Source organism: Ovis aries, chromosome 13 (assembly GCF_016772045.2).
Source record: "Ovis aries strain OAR_USU_Benz2616 breed Rambouillet chromosome 13, ARS-UI_Ramb_v3.0, whole genome shotgun sequence".
Taxonomy (NCBI): Eukaryota; Metazoa; Chordata; class Mammalia; order Artiodactyla; family Bovidae; genus Ovis; species Ovis aries.
This window is the reverse complement of record NC_056066.1, coordinates 77179911-77200722: the sequence shown is the minus strand read 5'-3', so window position 1 is coordinate 77200722 and position 20812 is coordinate 77179911. Positions and strand designations below refer to the sequence as shown.

The window sequence follows — 20812 nt, the reverse complement described above, 5'->3', positions numbered from 1 at the left end:
CAACCCCAGCTTTTACCTTCCTGCGCAACTCCCTACAGTCATTTAAGTTGCAATTTTAAGCTTACACTAAATCGCTAATGACAACTGGTCAAATCTGGGAGGAGGAAAAGGGGAGGAACCCTAGGTCTTAAAATATTAATTAAAAAACCCTAGTTTCATTCACTTAATCACTTTTAAGGCAGTTAACTCTTAGCTCTATGCTCTGATTATTGTATCTCTAAAACAGGAAGGTGTAGGGATTTTCAGGAAGGTCAACGAACAAAGCATCCTAAACTTACTAGTCCTTTTTATCCCAAAAGGGATAAAAGTAATTTTACTCAAGAAACAAAAACACAACAAACAAAGAAGGATATGTTATAAATGAAAAATAAACTATGCCTAAGAATTCAAGTGTTAATCTCTTTTTAAAAATTTACAAACAGATTGCACAAAGGTTTCTCTCACCTGTCCTTTAAGAATAAATCAACCACAAGAGAGTACTTATTTACTTTACCTGGACGCCTGATGGCAGGATCAGGATCGAGAGTCTTCTTTAAATATTCTGTTAGTGTCTGCAAATTTGCATCACTGAGCTCCATTGCCATTGAGCCTAAAACAAAAATGAGGTTTGGGTAATTGAGCACATGAGGACACAGGGATGTACATAAGAGAATCATTTTACATCATGGATGTCCCCCTCTCTGAAAGTCATCTACTTGATATACTCTGGGTATCGCCTATAAAGCTTTATTCTTAGCCAAGACAAGGTTCCAGTAGATGGGCTTTTTTGAATCAGTGATGAGACAATTTTGAGAAACAGAAGAAAAAACATATCACAAACTAAAGGTTGAAAATATGAATTATTAGATTTTTTTTACAAACCCACAATAAAAAACTAAAATTTTTAAGCAGTAAAATAAGGATCCCATTGACTTCTGAGATTAAAGAAACTAGAGTAAATTCTTTTGTGTACAACATGCAGCCATAGGTATTGACAACAAACTACATACTGAGAATGTGCACCTGGGACGATAATTTTGGGGTTCATAAGATGACAGCTGCAGTTGTAATTAAAAAGCAACTTTCCACACAAAAGCTAAGTCAAAGCAAAAATAAACAAGTGGAATGACATCAAACCAAAAATGTCTGCACAGCAAAGCAAACCATCAACAAAATGAAAAGGCAACATACTAAATAGGAGAAAATATTCACAAATTGTATCTGATAAATAATTAATATCCAAAACATAAAAAGTTAAAAAAGAAAAAGAAAAACTCATACGACTGAGGAAAAAAAGAGTCCAACTGAAAAATGGGCAGAGGAACTGAATAGACATTTTTCCAAAGAAAATATGAAAAGGTGCTCAAAATCACTAAACACAAGGGAATGCAAATCAAAACCACAATGAGATTATCACCCCACACCTGATAGAATGACTATAATAAAAAAGACAAGAAATAACAAGCATTTGGCGAGGATGGGGAGAAAAGGAAACCCTGGTACCCTGATGGTTGGGAATGTGCAGCCACTATGAAAGCAAGTACGGAGGTTCCTCAAAAAATTAAAAACAGAATTACCACATGCTCCAGCTATTCCACTTCTAGGTATTTATCTGAAGGATCTGTACTCCTGTTGACTGCTGTTCACTGCAGCATTATTAACAACAGTCAACACACGGAAGCAACCTAAGCATCCATTGATGGATAATCCAATGTAGTATACATACAAGAATACTATCCAGCGACACACAAAAAGGGAAACCCCTGCCATTTGTGACAACATGGATGGATCCTAAGGGCAGTATACTAAGTGAAATAAATGATACATAAATACCACAGACTAGCGATCTCGTCAAGAAAATTAGAGATACCAAGGGACCATTTCATGCAAAGATGGGCCCAATAAAAGACAGAAACGGCATGGACCTAACAGAAGCAGAAGGCATTAAGAGGTGACAAGAATACCCAAAAGAAGTGTACAGGAAAGATCTTCACGACTCAGATAATCACGATGGTGTGATCATTCACCTAGAGCCAGACATCCTGGAGGGGCTTTAGGAAGCAAAAATACTACGAACAAAACTAGTGGAGGTGATGGAATTCCAGTTGAGCTATTTCAAATCCTAAAAGATGATGCTGTAAAAGTGCTTCACTCAATATGCCAGCAAATTTGGAAAATTCAGCAGTGGCCACAGGACTGGAAAAGGTCAATTTTCACTTCAATCCCAAAGAAAGGCAATGCCAAAGAATGTTCAAACTACCACACAACTGCACTCATCTCACATGCTAGAAAAATAATGCTCAACATTCTCCAAGCCAGGCTTCAACAGTATATGAACCATCAACTTCCAGATGTTCAAGCTGGATTTAGAAAAGGCAGAGGGACCAGAGATCAAATTGCCACCATCTGCTGGATCATCGAAAAAGCAAGAGAGTTCCAGAAAAAATATCTACTTCTGCTTTATTAACTATGCCAAAGCCTTTGACTGAGTGGATCACAACAAACTGTGGAAAATTCTTAAAGAGATGGGAATACCAGACCACCTGACCTGCCTCTTGAGAAATCTGTATGCAGGTCAGGAAGCAAAGGTTAGAACTGGACATGGAACAACAGACTGGTTCCAAATCAGGAAAGGAGTATGTCAAGGCTGTATTATTGTCACCCTGCTTATTTAACTTATATGCAGAGTACATCATGAGAAACGCTGGACTGGATGAAGCACAGACTAAAATCAAGATTGCCAGAAGTATCAATAACCTCCAATACGCAGATGACACCACCCTTATGGCAGAAAGCAAAGAAGAACTAAAGAACCTCTTAATGAAAGTGAAAGAGGAGAGTGAAAAGCTGGCTTAAAACACAACATTCAGAAAACTAAGATCATGGCATCTGGTCCATCACTTCATGGCAAACAGATGGGGAAACAGTGGAAACAGTGACAAAATTTCTTTTTTGGGGCTAAATCACTGCAGCCATGAAATTAAAAGACACTTGCTCCTTGGAAGAAAAGCTATGACCAACCTAGACAGCATATTAAAAAGCAGAGACATTACCAACAAAGGTCTGTCGAGTCAAAGCTATGGTTTTTCCAGTGGTCAGGTATGGATGTGAGAGTTGGACTATTAAGAAAGCTGAACACTGAAGAACTGATGCTTTTGAACTGTGGTGTTGGAGAAGACTCTTGAGAGACCCTTGGACTGCAAGGAGATCCAACCAGTCCATCCTAAAGGAAATCAGTCCTGAATATCCACTGGAAGGATTGATGTTGAAGCTGAAACTCCAATACTTTGGCCACCTGATGCAAAGAACTGACTCACTGGAAAAGACCCTGATGGTAGCAAAGACTGAAGGCAGGAGAAGGGGACAGCAGAGGATGAGATGGTTGGATGGCATCACTGATGCGACAGACATGAGTTTGAGTAAGTTCCGGGAGTTAGTGATGGACAGGGAAGCCTGGCATGCTACAGTCCATGGGGTCACAAAGAGTTGGACAGGACTGAGTGACTGAACTTAAATACCACATGATCATGTTTCTATGTGGAATCTTAAAAACAAAAATTCATAGATAAAAAGAGCAGATTAGGGAACTTCCTCAGTGGTCCAATGACTAAGACTCTGCCTACCAATGCAGCGGGCATGGCTTCTGTCTGTCCCACATACTGTGGTGTGTGGCAGAACAACAACAAAAAAACAGATTGGTGGGGGCACGGCAAAACAACAAACAGATTGGTGGTTGACTGCGTGGCAGGGGCAAATGGATGAAGCTGGGCAAAAGGTACAAACCTCCAGTTGTGAAATAAATACATAAATCACAAGGATGCAATGTCCAACACAGAGACCCCAGTTAACAGCAGCGTGCTGTATATTTGAAAGTTACGAGGACAGTAAATCCTAAAAGTTCAGAACACAAAAGACATAAATTTGTAATTATGTGTGATGATGGACATTAATTAACTAGGTTTATTGTGATCATTTCACAGTATATACACCATTATGTTGTGCACCCGAAATTAACAATGTTACATCTTAATTGTCTCAATAAAAAGCAACTTTTCAAATATTTAAAGCTCAAAACTAAATATAAATCACAGAATATGCTATGACTGACCAAAAAAATGCACATCTAATATATTACAAATGATTAATAGGCTTTATAAAGGGCTACAGCTAATGCTGAGGTTGTGAAGAGTACTCCTTCACAGCCAGAAACCACAGCCTTCTAAGGAGACCAATTTTTGAAGCTATATGTATTCTCCTCAACACACTCGTTTTTACCAAAGGAAGCCAGCTGATTTGGTAGACTCCACCATTTATATATAGTCACTTCCTTTGATCCAGGGCAAACCACTCTATGGGCATGAAGTTCCACTCAACCACACACACAATTTACTTGAGAAGCAACTCTGTTTTTTACACCAAAGGTTTGGAAAATGCTATGCATCATATTCACCCTCTTTTGGAGATGTACTTTAAAAGCTTCAAGAACCCAGAGTCTGGCCACAGAACCATGTTATTATGGAACACAGGCCGGAAAGCAGTGATTTAATCAATTTATTTCCCATTCTTTTTTCTGTGTTGAAATGCTGAATCTGTTATGAAAAGCTGTTGCCAAGGAAAACCGTTTACATTAGTATATATGAGATTTAAAAAAAAGTCTTTGCTACATGCAAATTATTCTACCTTTTGGGATTTACACAAGGCAGCATGTTTGTTTAGGAGATTACAGAGGTTAACTTAACCTATTTTGCTGAGTTTAAATTTTAAATACACTCCTTCATAAATTTGCATTTTACTAACTTTCTTCGTGACAGAGTACCAAGCAAGCTGGCACCTGTCAATCTTATCTCTGACCTTCTTGCCGTCCAGCCACCAAAGCCTTCTTTCTGTTCCTCAAACCAGACAAGAGTTCTCCCTGACTGTAATAACCCTTCCTTCTAATTTGACATCAGGCATCATCCAGCCCACTGTCAACTCCTCAAAAAAGCCTTCTACAACCATCATCTATCTCATCCCTGTTGCACTGTTCACAGCACTTACTCTCATCTGAGATCTCTTTGACCTGTCATCTCTTATTTGTAAGCTCCCTGGGGCATGGACTTTGTAGGTCCTGCTCACCTCTATAGCACAGGACCTTCAACACTGCCTGGCACACAGTATTCACTAAGCATTTGCCGCATGAATTAATGGATAAGCTAACATGTCAGTCAACCAGCTAAAACATGGATCCAGTCTGGACTGGAGACTATTCTCTGAGCATCAGTTATTAGCAAGCATGACATAATGTAGGAATTCAGTTTATCTGTCAGATAAATAGTGACCAACATACTGACATAACTAGTTTCTGTTCATTCAAAAATGCTTCAAAGAAGATGGGAGTTTGAACTTTATCCAGTATTATTGTTCATATTTGCCAGTGCTTATTTCAGGGGCTAGGACTTACTATCTCCTCCACCTAGACAGCTCTGCCCCTGGAGAGCTTTGTAGTTCACTCCCCGCTTCATTCAGGTCTCTTTTCAAATGTCACTTCTGTTTTGAGCTGCTGTCCTGGACCATCCTATCTAAAACAGCATCCAGCTCAGTCACTCTCCATTCTCTGGTTCTACTTTTCCAATTTTATCAGGCCTATAAACCGCATTCTTGTTTACTATGCTTCTCCCTCCATTAGACTGTCAGCAACATGAGAGCAAGGATTTTGTGTTTTGTTCACTGCAATCTCCCTCAATTCTTAAAACAGTGAAGAGCACCTACTGTGTATTTGTGTCCTATTTTCAAAAGCTACATACGCTTTATTGATCTTTTTCCCATCAAAAAGCACTATCATACTTCACATTTATTCAGTCAAATGACTGTGAGACAGAAGGGCTGGAGCCTACCGACTCTAAAGCACATGACAGTGACCCCCACAAAACGGCGAAGCTGAAGGGCCAGGTTAAAAAAAGTGTATGGGGGGAAAATGTGTGTGTGTGTGTGGTGGTGGAGGAATATATACATGTGTGCTAAAACTGTGTATGCGGTGGTGGTGGTGGAGGAATATACACATGCGTGCTACAACCCCCGAAAGTTAAAATACTATATAAATCTTATATTTTTAATGTTAAGGGACTAAATGTTTGTCCAAAAATCCCTTTTCTGTCTCCTCAGTGACAGTGTCTATAAACCCAAATTGTAAGCTCAGCCCCGATTTGCGAAAATATGACACATCAGGTAATTTTAGAGACTACTCCACAGGTATTCACAATACATCAACAAGATCAAGGTCTAGTTATCTTTATTTGCCAGAGGTGGAGGTACACTGACATTCTGAAATATGTGCAATATATAAATGTGAGAAGCATTATTGACTTTAAAGACAAACCAGAAATGAAAAAATTCACTCTTTTGCCTTTAAATGAAGGCTGATACTTTACTTCTCCACTGAGCTATTTTTGGAAATCTTTACCAAAAAATACATGAAAAATATGTACCACAATGGGCTTCCCTGGTGGCTCAGCTGGTAAAGAATCTGCCGGCAATGTAGGAGACCTGGGTTCGATCCCTGGGTTGAGAAGATCCCCTGAAGAAGGGAACAGCTACCCACTCCAGTACTCTGGCCTGGAGAATTCCATGGACTCTAGTCCACGGGGTCACAAAGCAGGACACAAATGAGTGACTTCCTTTATGTACCACAATAAATCAATTATGCCAGACTTTTTTGTTAAAAAGACTGGCTGGACCTAAAGTCTAGCCTCTTCTCAGAGGTCCTCAATTACAGATGAAGACATTTGGAATAAAAGCTTTGCTTTCCAAGGCCACCACACAGACATCTGTGACATAAGCTGATCCAAGATGTATGCCTTTTCCTTAAGATATTTCCTCTGCATTAGAGAACCACTCCAGAGGCCCTACATCTGGAGGGAGAGAGATGCAATAAATGAAAACCATCTGGCACACACACATTAAGAACACACTGCAGCACCTCAGTCCACCCTGCTTTCTAATCACAGGAACATACCACTGAGATGCGGAGCCAAACTTTTTACACTGTCTACAAAGCCCGATGTGATCTGACCTCTAGATATCTGTCCCTTCACATACTACTCTGTGAAAGCTCGATTTTCCTTGAACCCTTTGTACTTTCTATTCTCTCTGCCTGGAATGTTCTGTTCCCTCATCTTTCCATAGCTGGTCTCAGCTCAAATGCCACCGCCTCAGAAAAGTCGCCTTCATCTGTCACTTGTCTGGAATTATTTAAGTAATTTATTTGTAATCTTGTCTCTTTCCCCCACTAGAATATAGGTTCCCCAAGGGAAGGAACTCTGTCCATTCTGTTTGAGACAAAAAAAGGTAAATTTCACTGTATTCAAAGAGATTAAGTGGATTAAATGAAGTTATTTATCAAGTTATTAAACGAATAAAGGAACAAATTAATACCAAAGGTAGAGCACTGCCCCCAAACCTATCTAATATTGTACAGAAAATGGTTCTCCTCTATCCTAACTTCCAACCAGCAAAAATCAAAGTAAACAGAGGGGAATAAAGAATTCCCCTGCACTGGTGTAAAGAAATGAAAGATACAGAGTCTGAGAAGTAAGAGGCTGGGTAGATCCAGTCACACGAATTATGTGAAAAACGGGGACACACAAAAAAGGGCCAAAATCTTCACTATGGTGGTCCGAGCAGAGGAGAAAAAGAGCATTGGTGAAGCCGCTCAGTCATGTCGGACTCTTTGTGATCCCATGGACTGTAGTCTACCAGGTTTCTGTCCATGGGATTTTCCAGGCAAGAGTACTAGAGTGGGTTGCCATTTCCTTCTCCAGGGGATCTTCCTGACCCAGGGATCGAACCCAGGTCTCCTGCGTTGCAGGCAGACGCTTTACCCTCTGAGCCATCAGGGAAGCCCAAAAAGAGCACTGGTAGGATCCAAAAGTATAAAGTCCCTTTCCGTGCCCACTATTCCGAGGAATAATACCTGCGCATCTACCATGTGGCAAGCACTGGCCATCTGCTTACAGCAGCAGCAAGACAGGTAAGGTATCAGCCTTTGAAATTTGAAAAAGACAATAACCAAGTAAACTATTAGTGATTCTAAAACATGATAAAAAAAACTATGAAGTAAATAAAACTAGAGTGATGTGATTAGTTGAAAGAGATCCTTTGAAAGGTTGGTCAAAAAAAGGCGTAATGTGAGTGAAACGTGAAGGACAGGGAACCAGCCTTGCAAAGATCTACTGTTGGCATGTCCAAGCAAACGAAAGGCGCGTCCGAACGCTTCTGGAGGACATGCGCTCGGAACATGTAAGAGAAAGAAAACGTAAGCAGCATGGCTACAGTAGTCAAGGAGAAGAGGTGGGTGGGAGAGGTGGACAACGGTCACCCCAGACGGGGCTTGGTAAACCAGGGTAGTAACTCAGGGGGACCCGCAGCCACTTTATGAGGTAGATGTTTTCAACCCCGCTTTTCCAGATGAGGAAGTGGAGACTCGGAAAGATGAAGTGACCAGCCCTAAGGACTGGTTAAATCTGAAAACGAATCCAGGCCTTCCCGTTCCTAAGCGGAATCCCAATGCTCCGAACTACCACACCGTAAATGTTCCCTCAAGAGGCGGACCCTGGGTCACCCGACAGGTGCACGGAGCCCCTCGGGGGCAGACCACAGCCTAACCCTCACGAGCAACTCAGCAAAGTGAGATCACCGGGCTCGTTTCACAGCCGCGGAGACCGAAGCCCTCGGCGGTGTGGCGCTCCGCCACCACCGCCGCCGCCCTAACGGGAAAGGGAGGCCCAGGGTAGCGGCGGCGGCCGGGGCGGCGGCTCGAACGCCCGCCCCGCAGCCGGCCAGGCCCCGCAGCCGGCCAGGCCCCGCAGCCGCACCCGCCTCACGATGCGGGCGGCCGGGCGCGCCGAGAACGGACGCACGGGTGCAACCAATGAGAGCAGGCCGCCCCGAGAGCCCGGCCAATCAGCGCGGCGCTAGGGAGGAAGAGGCGGGCGCTCGCGCCGCACGGGCTAGGCCTCGCCAGGGCCGCCCTCGCTCTTCACAGGCCCGGGCGGGGGTGGGGTTGCTTACCGAGCCTGCACCTCAGACCTGGGATGCCGCCAGGGGAGGCGAGACGCGAAGGCGAAGCCCCTGCCCCCGGGCGCTTCCCCAGACCTGGGCCAATGTTGCGCTCTCGCCTGGAGGTGCGGTCCTGGCTTCCCAGCGTTCGGAAGCGCAAGGAGCGCTTCCACCCTCCCCCAGCCGGGTCCCGAGAGGCCCCGATACCAGGCCGTGCAGGCCTGCGCCTCACCTCGTGGGGACGCGGGAACGGAGAAGGGAAGCCCAGTCACGGACCGTAGCCGGCACTCCACTCCTACCGCCGCTCCACACCTCACATTCAAACCCCGGCAAAATGGCGCGGCAGGGAGGCTGCGGCCGGGGCGCATGCGTACAAGGGGCCGAGTAAGGGGCGGAGCCAAGGGCGCTCGGCTCCACCCAGATTCCAATCACCAATCACGGCCCCGCTCTGAGGGGGCTGACGTCACGCCCGGCAATGCTCTTTGACCGCGCTAGTGGGTATCTCTCTCCGGGTTCTGAGAAGGGCACATATGCGGCGCGTGTCCGCTGAATTGTGCCCTCTTGATGTCAGGGCTTGAGTCAGGCATCTAGTGGGTCTTATACAACTATCGAAGGAACTGTCCAAAGTCATGGCCAAAGCATCTCCGATAGAAGAAAACTTTTCTGCCCCTCGTGGAGCTTGTTTTAAAGAGAGGAAAGGAATAAACAAGATCTTTTCAGATTTGATAAGTGCTGTGAGAAGATTGAAAGACAGTGATACGGCAGGCAGTAACGTAGATTGTCAAGGGGATGGCCAGAGGAGGCCTCTAAACAAGTGACCTGAAGTTCCACAAGAAGACAGCTGTGGATTCGCCTGCAGAGCTTTCCAGGAAAAGGGGATGCTAACAGCAAAGGCTCTGAGACAGGACCCGGCTACACTGGGGCTTGAAAAATAAAGTGGAGCATGACAGGAGAAGGAGTTAGATCTTCAGGCCAGATGATGTAGGCCTATAATGCATAGAACATACTTATACTAAAAAAAAAACACAACCAGTGTCTATCTGAAATTCACATAGAACCAGGTGTCCAATATTTTATTTGGTGGCCCTAGCTCCGTTATATTTTCTTCACAGCATTTATCTCTCCTTGCAATTAATCGTCTCTTTTTTCAATTGTCCCCCGACTGCATACCTAAGGACTCTGTTCAAACGAGGGCATTCTCTTATTTACAGCTGTATCCCAGCATTTAACACAAGGTAATATTCAATAAATATTTGCTGAATGTTGAATTAAATGCTGTATATAAATAGGTGAAGTCCATTGCGAAAGGTGTACGTTATTAGAACACTGGTGGAAAAGATGTGTTTCTACCCTTGCAGCAGTAGTACAAGCAATCATCTTTGTCATATTAGTCTGCTTTTCTGGACATTTTCCTCTAGTACAGGTGAGAGCAACCCTGATGACTTAACAGTTTTTCATCCCTGAACGCCAATCAGGAAGGAAGCTGGCTGGCATCTTGTGTCTGTCTAGCATGATTACCAGGTTTTGTAGGAAGCCCCTCACTTCCCAGGTGGTGCTAATAGTAAAGAACCCGCCTGCCAATGCTGGAGACTCAGGTTCAATCCCTGGGTCAGGAAGATCCCCTGGAGAAGGGCATGGCAATCCACTCCAGTATTCTTCCTGGAGAATCCCATGATCAGAAGAGCCTCATGGGCTACAGTCCACGGGGGTCACAAAGAGTCGGTCACAACTGAGGTGACTTAGCATGCACATAGGAAGCCCACAGGCTGTGCCCCTTTTATCGTGTCTGCGGAAGTGGTTCCAGCGGGGCCATTTCCCCTTGTCCTTAGCAGCCCTAGAACCATGCAGGTGAGGGCCATGTCTTGTCTTCCCTCTCTACTGTCTGTGGGGCCCGGGTGACCCATGAAAAGTCTCTGGGAATTCCATCTTGCTCGCTCACCACATGCACACACTCTTAGGTTTGCTACAACTGCTGCTGTGTTGAAAACCAAAGAAAACAATTCAGCCATTTTCAGGAGCAAGAAGTCAGTATGCATGTAGTCTTCTTTCTTTCCAAATCCTGATAAAATAGTATATACATTATATATATATACTGTATGGAAAGACTTTCTGAAAGCGGAAGACACTTACATTGGATTTGGATTCAGAAAGGCATGGACACATCTGACTGTGCTTGGAAAACAAGGCTAAGTTTGGTTTTGTCTCACTTTTAAAAGTCCAGCTGAGATCCAGAAGAGTGTTGCTATCTAAAGTTGAGACAGGCCTGATTGCTTCTTACCTTTTCTTTTATTGATTATATTTTTAATGTTGGCATCTTTTTTCTTTTGGCGTGCTGCATGGCATGTGGGATCTTAGTTCCCCCACCAGGGACTGCACCTGTGCCCTCTGCAGTGGAAAAGGGGAGTCAACCACTGTGCCACCAGGGAAGTCTCTCTCACTTTTTTTTTAAATGAAGGCAACTTTCTTTCTTGGGCACACGGTGGCATATTCACATGGTACAAATAGCCTTTGGTCTTTCACTAATTAGGACGTTGTTGTTTGGTCGCTAAGTCATGTCCAACTTTTGCGACCCCATGGACTGCAGTCCTCCAGGCTCCTCTGTCCATGGGATTTTCCTGACAAGAATACTGGAGTGCGTTGCCATTTCCTTCTCCAGGGGAGCTTCCTGACCCAGGGATGGAATCCGCATATCCTGTACTGCAGGTGGATTCTTTACCACTGAGGCACCAGGGAAGCCCAGGTAGGACATTCAGTTCAGTTCAGTTACTCAGTCGTGTCCGACTCTTTTTGACCCCATGGAGTGCAGCATACCAGGATTCCCTGCCCGTCACCAACTCCTGGAGTTTACTCAAACTCATGTCCGTTAAGTCGGTGATGCCATCCAATCATCTCATCCTCTGTCATCCCCTTCTCCTCTTGCCTTCAATCTTTCCCAGCATCAGAGTCTTTTCCAATGAGTCAGTTCTTGACATCACGTGGCCAAAGTATTGGAGTTTCAGCTTCAGCATCAGTCCTTTCAATGAATATTTAGGACTGATTTCCTTTAGGGTGGACTGGTTGGCTCTCCTTGCAGTCCAAGGGATTCTCAAGAGTCTTCTTCAACACCACAGTTCAAAAGCATCAATTCTCTGGCACTCAGCTTTCTTTTTAGTCCCACTCTCCCATCCATACATGGGTGCTGGAAAAACCATAGCTTTGACTAGATGGACATTTGTTGGTAAAGAAATGTCTCTGCTTTTAATATGCTGTCTAGGTTGGTTATAACTTTTCTTCCAAGGAGCAAGTGTCTTAATTTCATGGCTGCAGTCATCATCTGCAGTGATTTTACAGCTCAAAAAATAAAGTCTGTCACTGTTTTCTCACTTATTTGCCATGAAGTGATTGATGGACCAGATGCCATGATCTTCATTTTCTGAATGTTGAGTTTTAAGTCAACTTTTTCATTCTCCTCTTCTCACTTTCCTCAAGAGGCTGTTTAGTTGTTTGCTTTCTGCCATAAGGGTGGTGTCATCTGCATATCTGAGGTTATTGATATTTCTCTTGGCAATCTTGATTCCAGCTTATGCTTCCTCCAGCCCAGCATTTCTCATGATGTACTCTGTATGTAAGTTAAATAAGCAGGGTGACAACATACAGCCTTGATGCACTCCTTTCTCTATTTGGAACCCGTCTGTTGTTCCATGTCCAGTTCTAACTGTTTCTTCCTGATCTACACACAGATTTCTCAAGAGGCAGGTCAGGTGGTCTGATATTCCCATCTTTTTAAGAATTTTCCAGAGTTTGTTGTGGTCCACACAGTCAAAGGCTTTGGCATAGTCAATAAAGCAGAAGAAGGTGTTTCTCTGGAACTCTCTTGCTTTTTCGATGATCCAGTGGACACTGGGAATTTGATCTCTGATTCTTCTTCCTTGTCTAAATCCAGCTTGAATATCTGGAAGTTCACAGTTCATGTACTGTTGAAGCCTGGCTTGGAGAATTTCGAGCATTAATTTACTAGTGTGTGAGATGAGTGTAATTGTGCGGTAGTTTGAGTATTCTTTGGCATTGCCTTTCTTTGGAATGAAAACTGAACTTTTCCAGTCCTGTGGCCACGGTATGACATTCGCTGTAGGTAATTTATTGAATAGTTAAGTTCTTTATGTTCTTATTTTAAAAATATTCTTTATTAATGTTCTCTGAGAGGCATATGAGCCTCCCATCGTGATTCTGACTTTGTCATTGTTAAATGGCACTTCAGTCAGCTTCTGATTTATATTTTGAAGCTATTAGGTCAATAAAGGGTTCCTGCTATTTCTTCTTGATGATGTCTATCATCTTATAATGTGAAATGTTCCTCTTTGGCCCTTTCAAAGCTTTCCTCTTCCAATTCAATCTTGTCTGATATCAATACTGTTGGACCTGCTTTCTTTCTGTAACGATTTCCTGGGTCTTCTCCTCCCTGTTTTATTGAGGTATAATGGACATCCTTTTCAGCATCTCTTTATTGCCAGAATTCTTTCATCCTTTTGTATATCATACTAGTTAAGAGCATGAACTTGAGCCAGACTACCCAAGTTAAGACCCCAGTGCCATCTGCGTAACACTGGGTAAGTTACTTATAACTTGGTTGCCTAATCTCTAAAATAGGGGTAATAATATGATTCTTCCTCTTAGGGTGGTTGTAAAGATAAAGAATGATATGTATGAAGAAATGAAAAGTATGAAAAAATGATATGTATGAGGCCCATGAAAAAGCAACTGGGAAACAGTACCCGACAGTGTTAGGTGTTATGACCATTTCTTATGACCAGTGGAAGTGTATTTTTTTTTCAAATATCATACCACATCCCTTGGCGTGCTGCAGTCCATGGGGTCGTGAAGAGTCCAACACGACTTGATGACTGAACAACAACAGCAACCACATCCCTTATATGTGGAATCTAAGAAGAAATGATACAAATGAGCTTACTCCAAACTAGAAAGAGAGTCACAGGCTTGAAAAGTGAATTTATGGTTGTCGGGGGTAGGGAAGGGATATTAATAGTTAGAGAGTTTGGGAAGGTCATATACCCACTGCTATATTCAAAATGGATACCATCAACAAGGACCTATTTAGAGCACAGGGAACTTTGCTAAGATGGTGTATGGCAGCTTGGATGGGTGGGGGTTTGGGGAGAATGGATACATACACATGTATGGCTGAGTCCCTTCACTGTTCATCTGAAACTATCACAACATTGTTAATCGGCTACACCCCGATCAAAATAAAAAGTTTAAAGTTTGAAAAAAAAAGATGTTTTTTGATGTGGACCATTTTTAAAGTATTTATTGAATTAATTGCAATATTGCTTCTGTTTTATGTGTTTTTTTTGACCGAGAGGCATGTGGGATCTTATCCCTGACCAGGGATTGAACCTGCATCCCCTGCGTTGGAAGGTGAAGTCTTAACCACTGGATGCCAAGGAAGTCCCGGGAGAGTATTCATGACGCCCTTCCATTGTCCCAGCCCTCAGTTTTTCTCAGGTGGTGCTGCTTTAGACCTGGGCAAGCCTTTGGACCCTTCCCTTGGCCCCTGTATTTTAGAGGGCTCCACACTGGCCCTCCTCCAACCACTCCCTGTCCACGGACCAAGTTGGGGAGCTTCTCTGCTCACCCAGAACCTGTGCCATCCCCTTTCAGATCATGTTCCAGTCACCCAGCACCCTGGAAGTCCCCACCCCTGGGCCCTGAGTCCTTTTCCAAGATCTGTAGAAGTCTCTTGCCTGGGTCAGTTCTGAAAGCAAATGTGCAGCCAATGGGAGCGAGCGCCTCAAAGCTGGAAGTGTGATGGAGGCAAATGAGTTCGCAGCAGGGTTTGGATGGAGCTGAGTATCCACACGCGTTCAAAGCCCTGCGGTGCGGCCTGTGGCTTGCGGCGGAGAAGGGGTGCAGGACAAAGGCCAGTTCCCCCTGTGCCGCTCTGTTCTGGCATGGAACGCTGGGGAGCCTGGAAATGCAACTTTTGAACCGAGACTTGCAGGTATTATGAAAGTATTTATCAAGGAAGCAGGTTCAGTTCAGATCAGTTCATTTGCTCAGTCATGTCCAACTCTTTGCATCCCCATGGACTGCAGCACACCAGGCCTCCCTGCCCATCACCAACTCCCAGAGCCTGCTCAAACTCATGTGCATCGAGTTGGTGATGCCATACAACCATCTCATCCTCTCTCGTCCCCTTCTCCTCCTGCCTTCAATCTTTCCCAGCATCAAGAAAGGAGGTTAGGATGAGTTTTATTTGAAAGCTCATACCTTGATATTTGACTTTGAAATATTTAGACTCACTGCATGTGTGTAGTCAAAGCTATGGTTTTTCCAGTAGTCATGAATAGATGTGAGAGTTGGACCATAAAGAGGGCTGAGCGCCCAAGAATTGATGCTTTTGAACTGTAGTGCTGGAGAAGACTCTGAGAATCCCTTGGAAGGCAAGAAGATAAAATCAGTCAATCCTAAAGGAAATCAACCCCGAATATTCATTGGAAGGACTGATGCTGAAGCTGAAGGTCCAGTACTTTGGCCACCTGATGTGAAGAGCCGACTCACTGGTAAAGTAAAAGACCCTGATGCTGGAAAAGATTGAGGGCAATAGGGGACGACAGAGGATGAGATGGTTGGAGACATGAGTTTGAGTAAACTCCAGGAGATAGTGAAAGACAGGGAAGCCTGGAGCGCTGCAGTCCATGCGGGTTGCAAAGAGTAGGACAGGACAGCGCCAACTGCATGAGCCCATGGTGGTTGTATTTCTGCCCCCGAGCCACCAGATGTCAGTAGTGGGCTATGCGCGCCCTCTGGAGCCAGTGCCCCAGTGAGCTATATTCATTCAGCTGCTCTCCAGCCCTGGGCTGGGAGGATCCCCTGAAGAAGGGAAATGCTACCCACGCCAGTACTCTGGCCTGGAGAATTCCATGGATTGTGTAGTCCATGGGGTTGCAAAGAGTTGGACACGACTGAGCAACTTTCACTTCATTTTCCAACGCATTAAATAACCCTTCCCTTATGTGAGATCCCTGTTCAGGGAAGGCCTGAAGGGAACATCAAGGCTGCAGGTGGAGGGAAATCTCTGCTATGCAGTGTGGCCAAAAAAAAAAAAAAAAAGAAAAGGCCGGGGGTGGGATGTAGTGGAGGTGAGAGATGCAGACAGGGGCTAGGTGGCCAAACGTGAGGTGAGGTTTGTTCTTTTTTTTTTTTTCAAGAAGTTAGCTTTTGAGTTGGAATCCAGGAGGAGGAAGTGGCCATGAAGCAGTCCAGAGAAAACACATCCAGGAAGAGAAACAGCAGGAGCAAAGGCTCGGAGGCAGGAGCAAGTGTGCAGCTCTAAAGAAGTCACGAATTTGTGCCTTAAAAAAAAAAAAATATATATGTATATATATTGAAGTATAGAGGCTTCCTTGGTGGCTCAGCAGGTAAAGAATCTGCCTGTAATGTGGGAGACCTGGGTTCTATCCCTCGGTTGGGAAGATCCCCTGGAGAAGGGAAAGGCTACCCACTCCAGTATTCTGGTCTGGAGAATTCCATGGGCTGTACGGTCCATGGAGCCGCAGAGTCGGACACGACTGAGTGACTCTCACTTTCACTTTCATAGTTGATTTACGATGTTTCAGGTGTACAGCAAAGTGATTTACGTATATATATATATTCAGATTCTATTCCATTATAGGTGGTTACAAGATATTGAATATAGTTCCCTGTGCTCTACAGTAGGTCCTTGTTTTTTGTTTTATATACAGTAGTGTGTATCTGTTAACCCCAAACTCCTAAATTATCCCTTCTTCCCCTTTCCTTTCCCTTTTGATAACTCTAAAGTTTATTACTTCACTTAGTACGATAATCTCTAGGCTCATCCATGTTGCTGCGAATAGCATTATATCATTCTTTTTAATGGCTGAGCAATATTCCTGTGTGTGTGTGTGTGTATACCACACCTTCTTTACCCAGCTTCCCCGGTGGCTCAGCAGTATAAGAATCCAGCTGCAGGAGACACTCAGGAGACCCAGGTTCAATCCCTGGGTTGGAAGGAACTGGAAAAGGAAATGGCAACCTGCTCCAGTATTCTTGCTTGGGAAATCTCGTGGACAGAGGAGCCTGATGGGCTACATGGGGTTTCAGAGAGTCAGATATGACTGAGCGACTAAACAAACATACCACAGCTTCTTTATCCATTCAACTGCTGATAGACACTTAGGTTGCTTCCATGTCTTGCTATTATAGATCATGCTGCTATGATCACTGGGGTGCATGTATCTTTTTGAATGAGAATTTTTGTCTTTTCTGGATATATGCCCAGGAGTGGGACTGCTGGATCGTGTGTAATTCTGTCTTTAGTTTTTTAAAGGAACCTCCATACTGTTCTCCACACCCTCTCCAGCATTTATGAACTGGTGACTTTTAAAGGTGTGTATTAAAGTGGAAAAATGAAGGCACAAACCACGAGGGCTTACTGGCCCAGCCTCAGCATCTGCTCGCTTCCTCTCATTTTCTGTTAGTCGCTATTTCTTTGCTTGACTTCTGAATGTCTGTGCTAGTCAGGAAAGGGTCTGAAGGTACAACCCTACAAAGGCAGTGTAAGAGATCTGATAACAATGCTTTCCAACTCAGGTGTTTGTAATACCCAAGCAGTTCAACTTACAAACAGGATCCTTGGAAAATAAGCTCCTGAGACCAGGACTGTGTTCTGTTGGATGCCCTGCTGGGCTTTCCACCTCATCCCCTGGAACAGGCACAGTGGGTAGTGTGTGTGTGCTCTGAAGACAGAGTCTGGGCCAGAGTCCCAGCTCCGCTGCGTTCCTGCTGTGCGATCTGGCCTCACTGGCCCTCCGTGTCCTCATCTAATGCTGCTCCCCACTAAGGGCAGAAAGTTCACACAACAAATCCTTCTGAACAAAAATTTCTTCCTTCCAGCTTCCATGATCTGACCACTGGCCTCTCCTACACAGCTTGTTTTTTTCTCAGAAACCCATGGACTCTGAAGGAAATCAATATGCCATTATTTAAGCCCAAATTTACTCAAGCTAAGAAGTTTATTAGAACACATGAGTATTTCCTGGACATAGCTCAAGATAAATTCTTTAAGCAAATCTGAATTAGGTTAAAGGAGAGGAAGCTATAGAAGCGTCATGTGAAGATTAGGAGTCTCTGGGAAAGATGAAAATTGACTATTACATAAAATTATCCTCAAAAGCTCAATCTTCAGTTGAATACCAGATAAGGTTGGCTTGTGTCTGGAAAGAGGCATTAAGAAAAGTACTAAAATAATTTTTTGCAGAATCCTTACAGAGTCCTCATCCTTCTCCTCTTGCTGTTGGTATGCAACTGCATTTACTAAGCTGGATGTTCCTAAGATGTGACGCAAATCACTAACCCAAGGACAATTTAGATTTCTTTTCATTTTCTTGGGCTCCAAAATCACTGCAGATGGTGATTACAGCCACGAAATTAAAAGATGCCTGCTCCTTGGAAGAAAAGCTATGACCAACCTAGAGAGTGTATTAAAAAGCAGAGACATCATTTTGCTGGCAAAGGTCTGCATAGTTAAAGCTATGGTTTTTCCAGTAGTCATGTACCGATATGAGTCGCCCCATAAAGAAGGCTGAGCACTGAAGAACTGATGCTTTTGAACTGTGGTCCTGGAGAAGACTCTTCAGAATCCCTTGGACATCAAGGTGATCAAACCAGTTAACCTTAAAGGAAATCAACCCTGAATACTCATTGGAAGGACTGATATTGAAGCTGAAGCTCCAATACTTTGGCCACCTGATGTGAAGAGCTGTCTAATTGGAAAAGACCCTGATGCTGGGAAAGACTGAAGGCGGAAGAAGAGGATGACAGAGGATGAGATGGTTGGATGGCATCTCTGACTCAATGGACATGAGTTTGAGCAAGCTCTGGCAGATAAGAAGGAAGGACAAGAAGTCTGATGTATTGTAGTCCATGGGGTCACAAGGAGTCAGACACGACTTAGTGACTGAACAGCAACAAAACCTAGACAACGGGCATGTTACACGTTTGCCAAAATTCCAGGGAAGGCAACCACTCTGGTCCTCTGAAAAAGGAAATGTACTTTTGCCTAAAATGTACACCAGTCTGTTAGGTTACAAAATGCAGTATAATGCTAAAATTACCTTTCAAAGTGCTTAAATCAGTAACCTGAAATAAGCCAGTGACCTAAGCACGCCCTCCACTTGGGTGAGCAAGAGACTTTAACGGGACGGCCAAAACAAGCTCAAAGTATCTGCCACAGAGGGACTTTCGGGTCCTACAGTACATCCTGAAGGAGCCCTGTTACTCAGAGGAAGTCACTTTAGTTCCGGGTGTTTAAACCTTGGCACTACTGACACTACAGCCCCCACTCCTGCCCCCAACTTGCGGGTCGGAGTGGGGGGCTGTTTAGCAGCATCTCTGGCCTCTACTCACTAGATGCCAGCAGCACAGCCAACCCCACCCAAAAACGTGACAACCAAACATGTCTGCAGACATTGTGTTGGGGGCGGAACTGAAAGCCACTGGTTGGCAGCAGGTTGAAAACCAGTGCTCTAGATAAAACTCAGGCAGTATCTGCTCTGAAGAGATAAGACTCTTCAGAAACCTTTTCCAAAAGAAAAGAAAGTGAAAAGTGAAAGTGAAGTTGCTCAGTCATGTCCGACTCTTTGTGACCCCATGGACTGTAGCCTACGAGGTTCCTCCATCCATGGAATTTTCCAGGCAAGAGTACTGGAGTGGGGTGCCATTTCCTTCTCCAGGGGATCTTCCCAACCCAGGGATTGAACCCAGGTCTCCCTTATTGCAAGCAGACGCTTTGACCATCTGAGCCACCAGGGAAGCTCTTCCAAAAGAAAGGGCCGTTCTTTTGTTCTGCCCTGGAAGCACCTGAAATGTGGTACCAGAGAAAGATGTTTTATACCAATGAATTAGTAAAGACGACCATGTGTTAGTCAATTTCAGCAGTGGAATATTTTAATTACAGTCATGATTTACAATGTGAGATATTTCAGAATGGATTCTGGAGGGGAATTCCTTGGCAATCCAGGGGTTAGGACTCTGTGCTTTCACTGCTGGGGGGTGGGGGTGGGGGTGGGGGGTGGGGGTGGGTGTTGCCATGAGGCGAAACCAGAAAAGAAAAATAGATTCTGCATTTGGAAGCAGGAAAGGCAAGCTTCCTAGGTTGGCTCCCTGTGTGAACCTTAGGATGGCCTCCCACTCATGCCCAGTTGGCTTCCCTGGGAGTCCTCCTCTGCAATCTTGCCCTCAATGCCAGCAAGAGGAGATTTCTGTTTCCTCTTGGAAACTAAGCCACTGGTCAAACTAATTAATGAGATGAAATAATCTTCTCATGACCTCATAACTGGATATTTTCTTTCATGAGGAGGGGGATGAAAGGGGAATTTTACTTAAAAAAATTAAAACCCACAATTAATATTCTCCCATTAATAATTATATTAGTTAAATATAAAGGCCACATTTTACCACCAACTGATAAAGTACAAACATATATCTGCCACAAGAACAAACCCAAAACTTGATGTGCTGTGCTGCGCTTAGCCATTCAGTCATATCCGACTCTCTGCGACCCACCAGGCTCCTGTGTCCACGGGGATTCTCCAGGCAGGAATACTGGAGTGGGGTTGCCATGCCCTCCTCCAGGAGGATCTTCTCAACTTAGGGATCCAACCCAGGTCTCCCGCATCGCAGGCAGATTCTTTACCAGTTGAGCTACCAGGGAAGCCCCACACATGATCAAGTCTGATATGCATAATGGCTTGATATACATTAATTACTACATTAAAAGCAG

General features: G+C 44.2%; 1 protein-coding gene across 1 annotated transcript in view; it reads right to left on the bottom strand.

The window, feature by feature from the left end:
- Positions 1-9348, bottom strand: part of CSE1L (chromosome segregation 1 like) — a 36088-nt gene extending 26740 nt beyond the window's left edge. The window contains exons 1-2 of the mRNA XM_027977302.3: positions 9245-9348; positions 494-589 (exon numbers count right to left, since the gene is read on the bottom strand). Of these exons, the coding sequence (XP_027833103.2) occupies positions 494-584 (91 nt within the window). The 5' untranslated portion in view covers positions 585-589; positions 9245-9348. The remainder of the gene's footprint in view (positions 1-493; positions 590-9244) is intronic.
- Positions 9349-20812: the final 11464 nt, after the last annotated feature.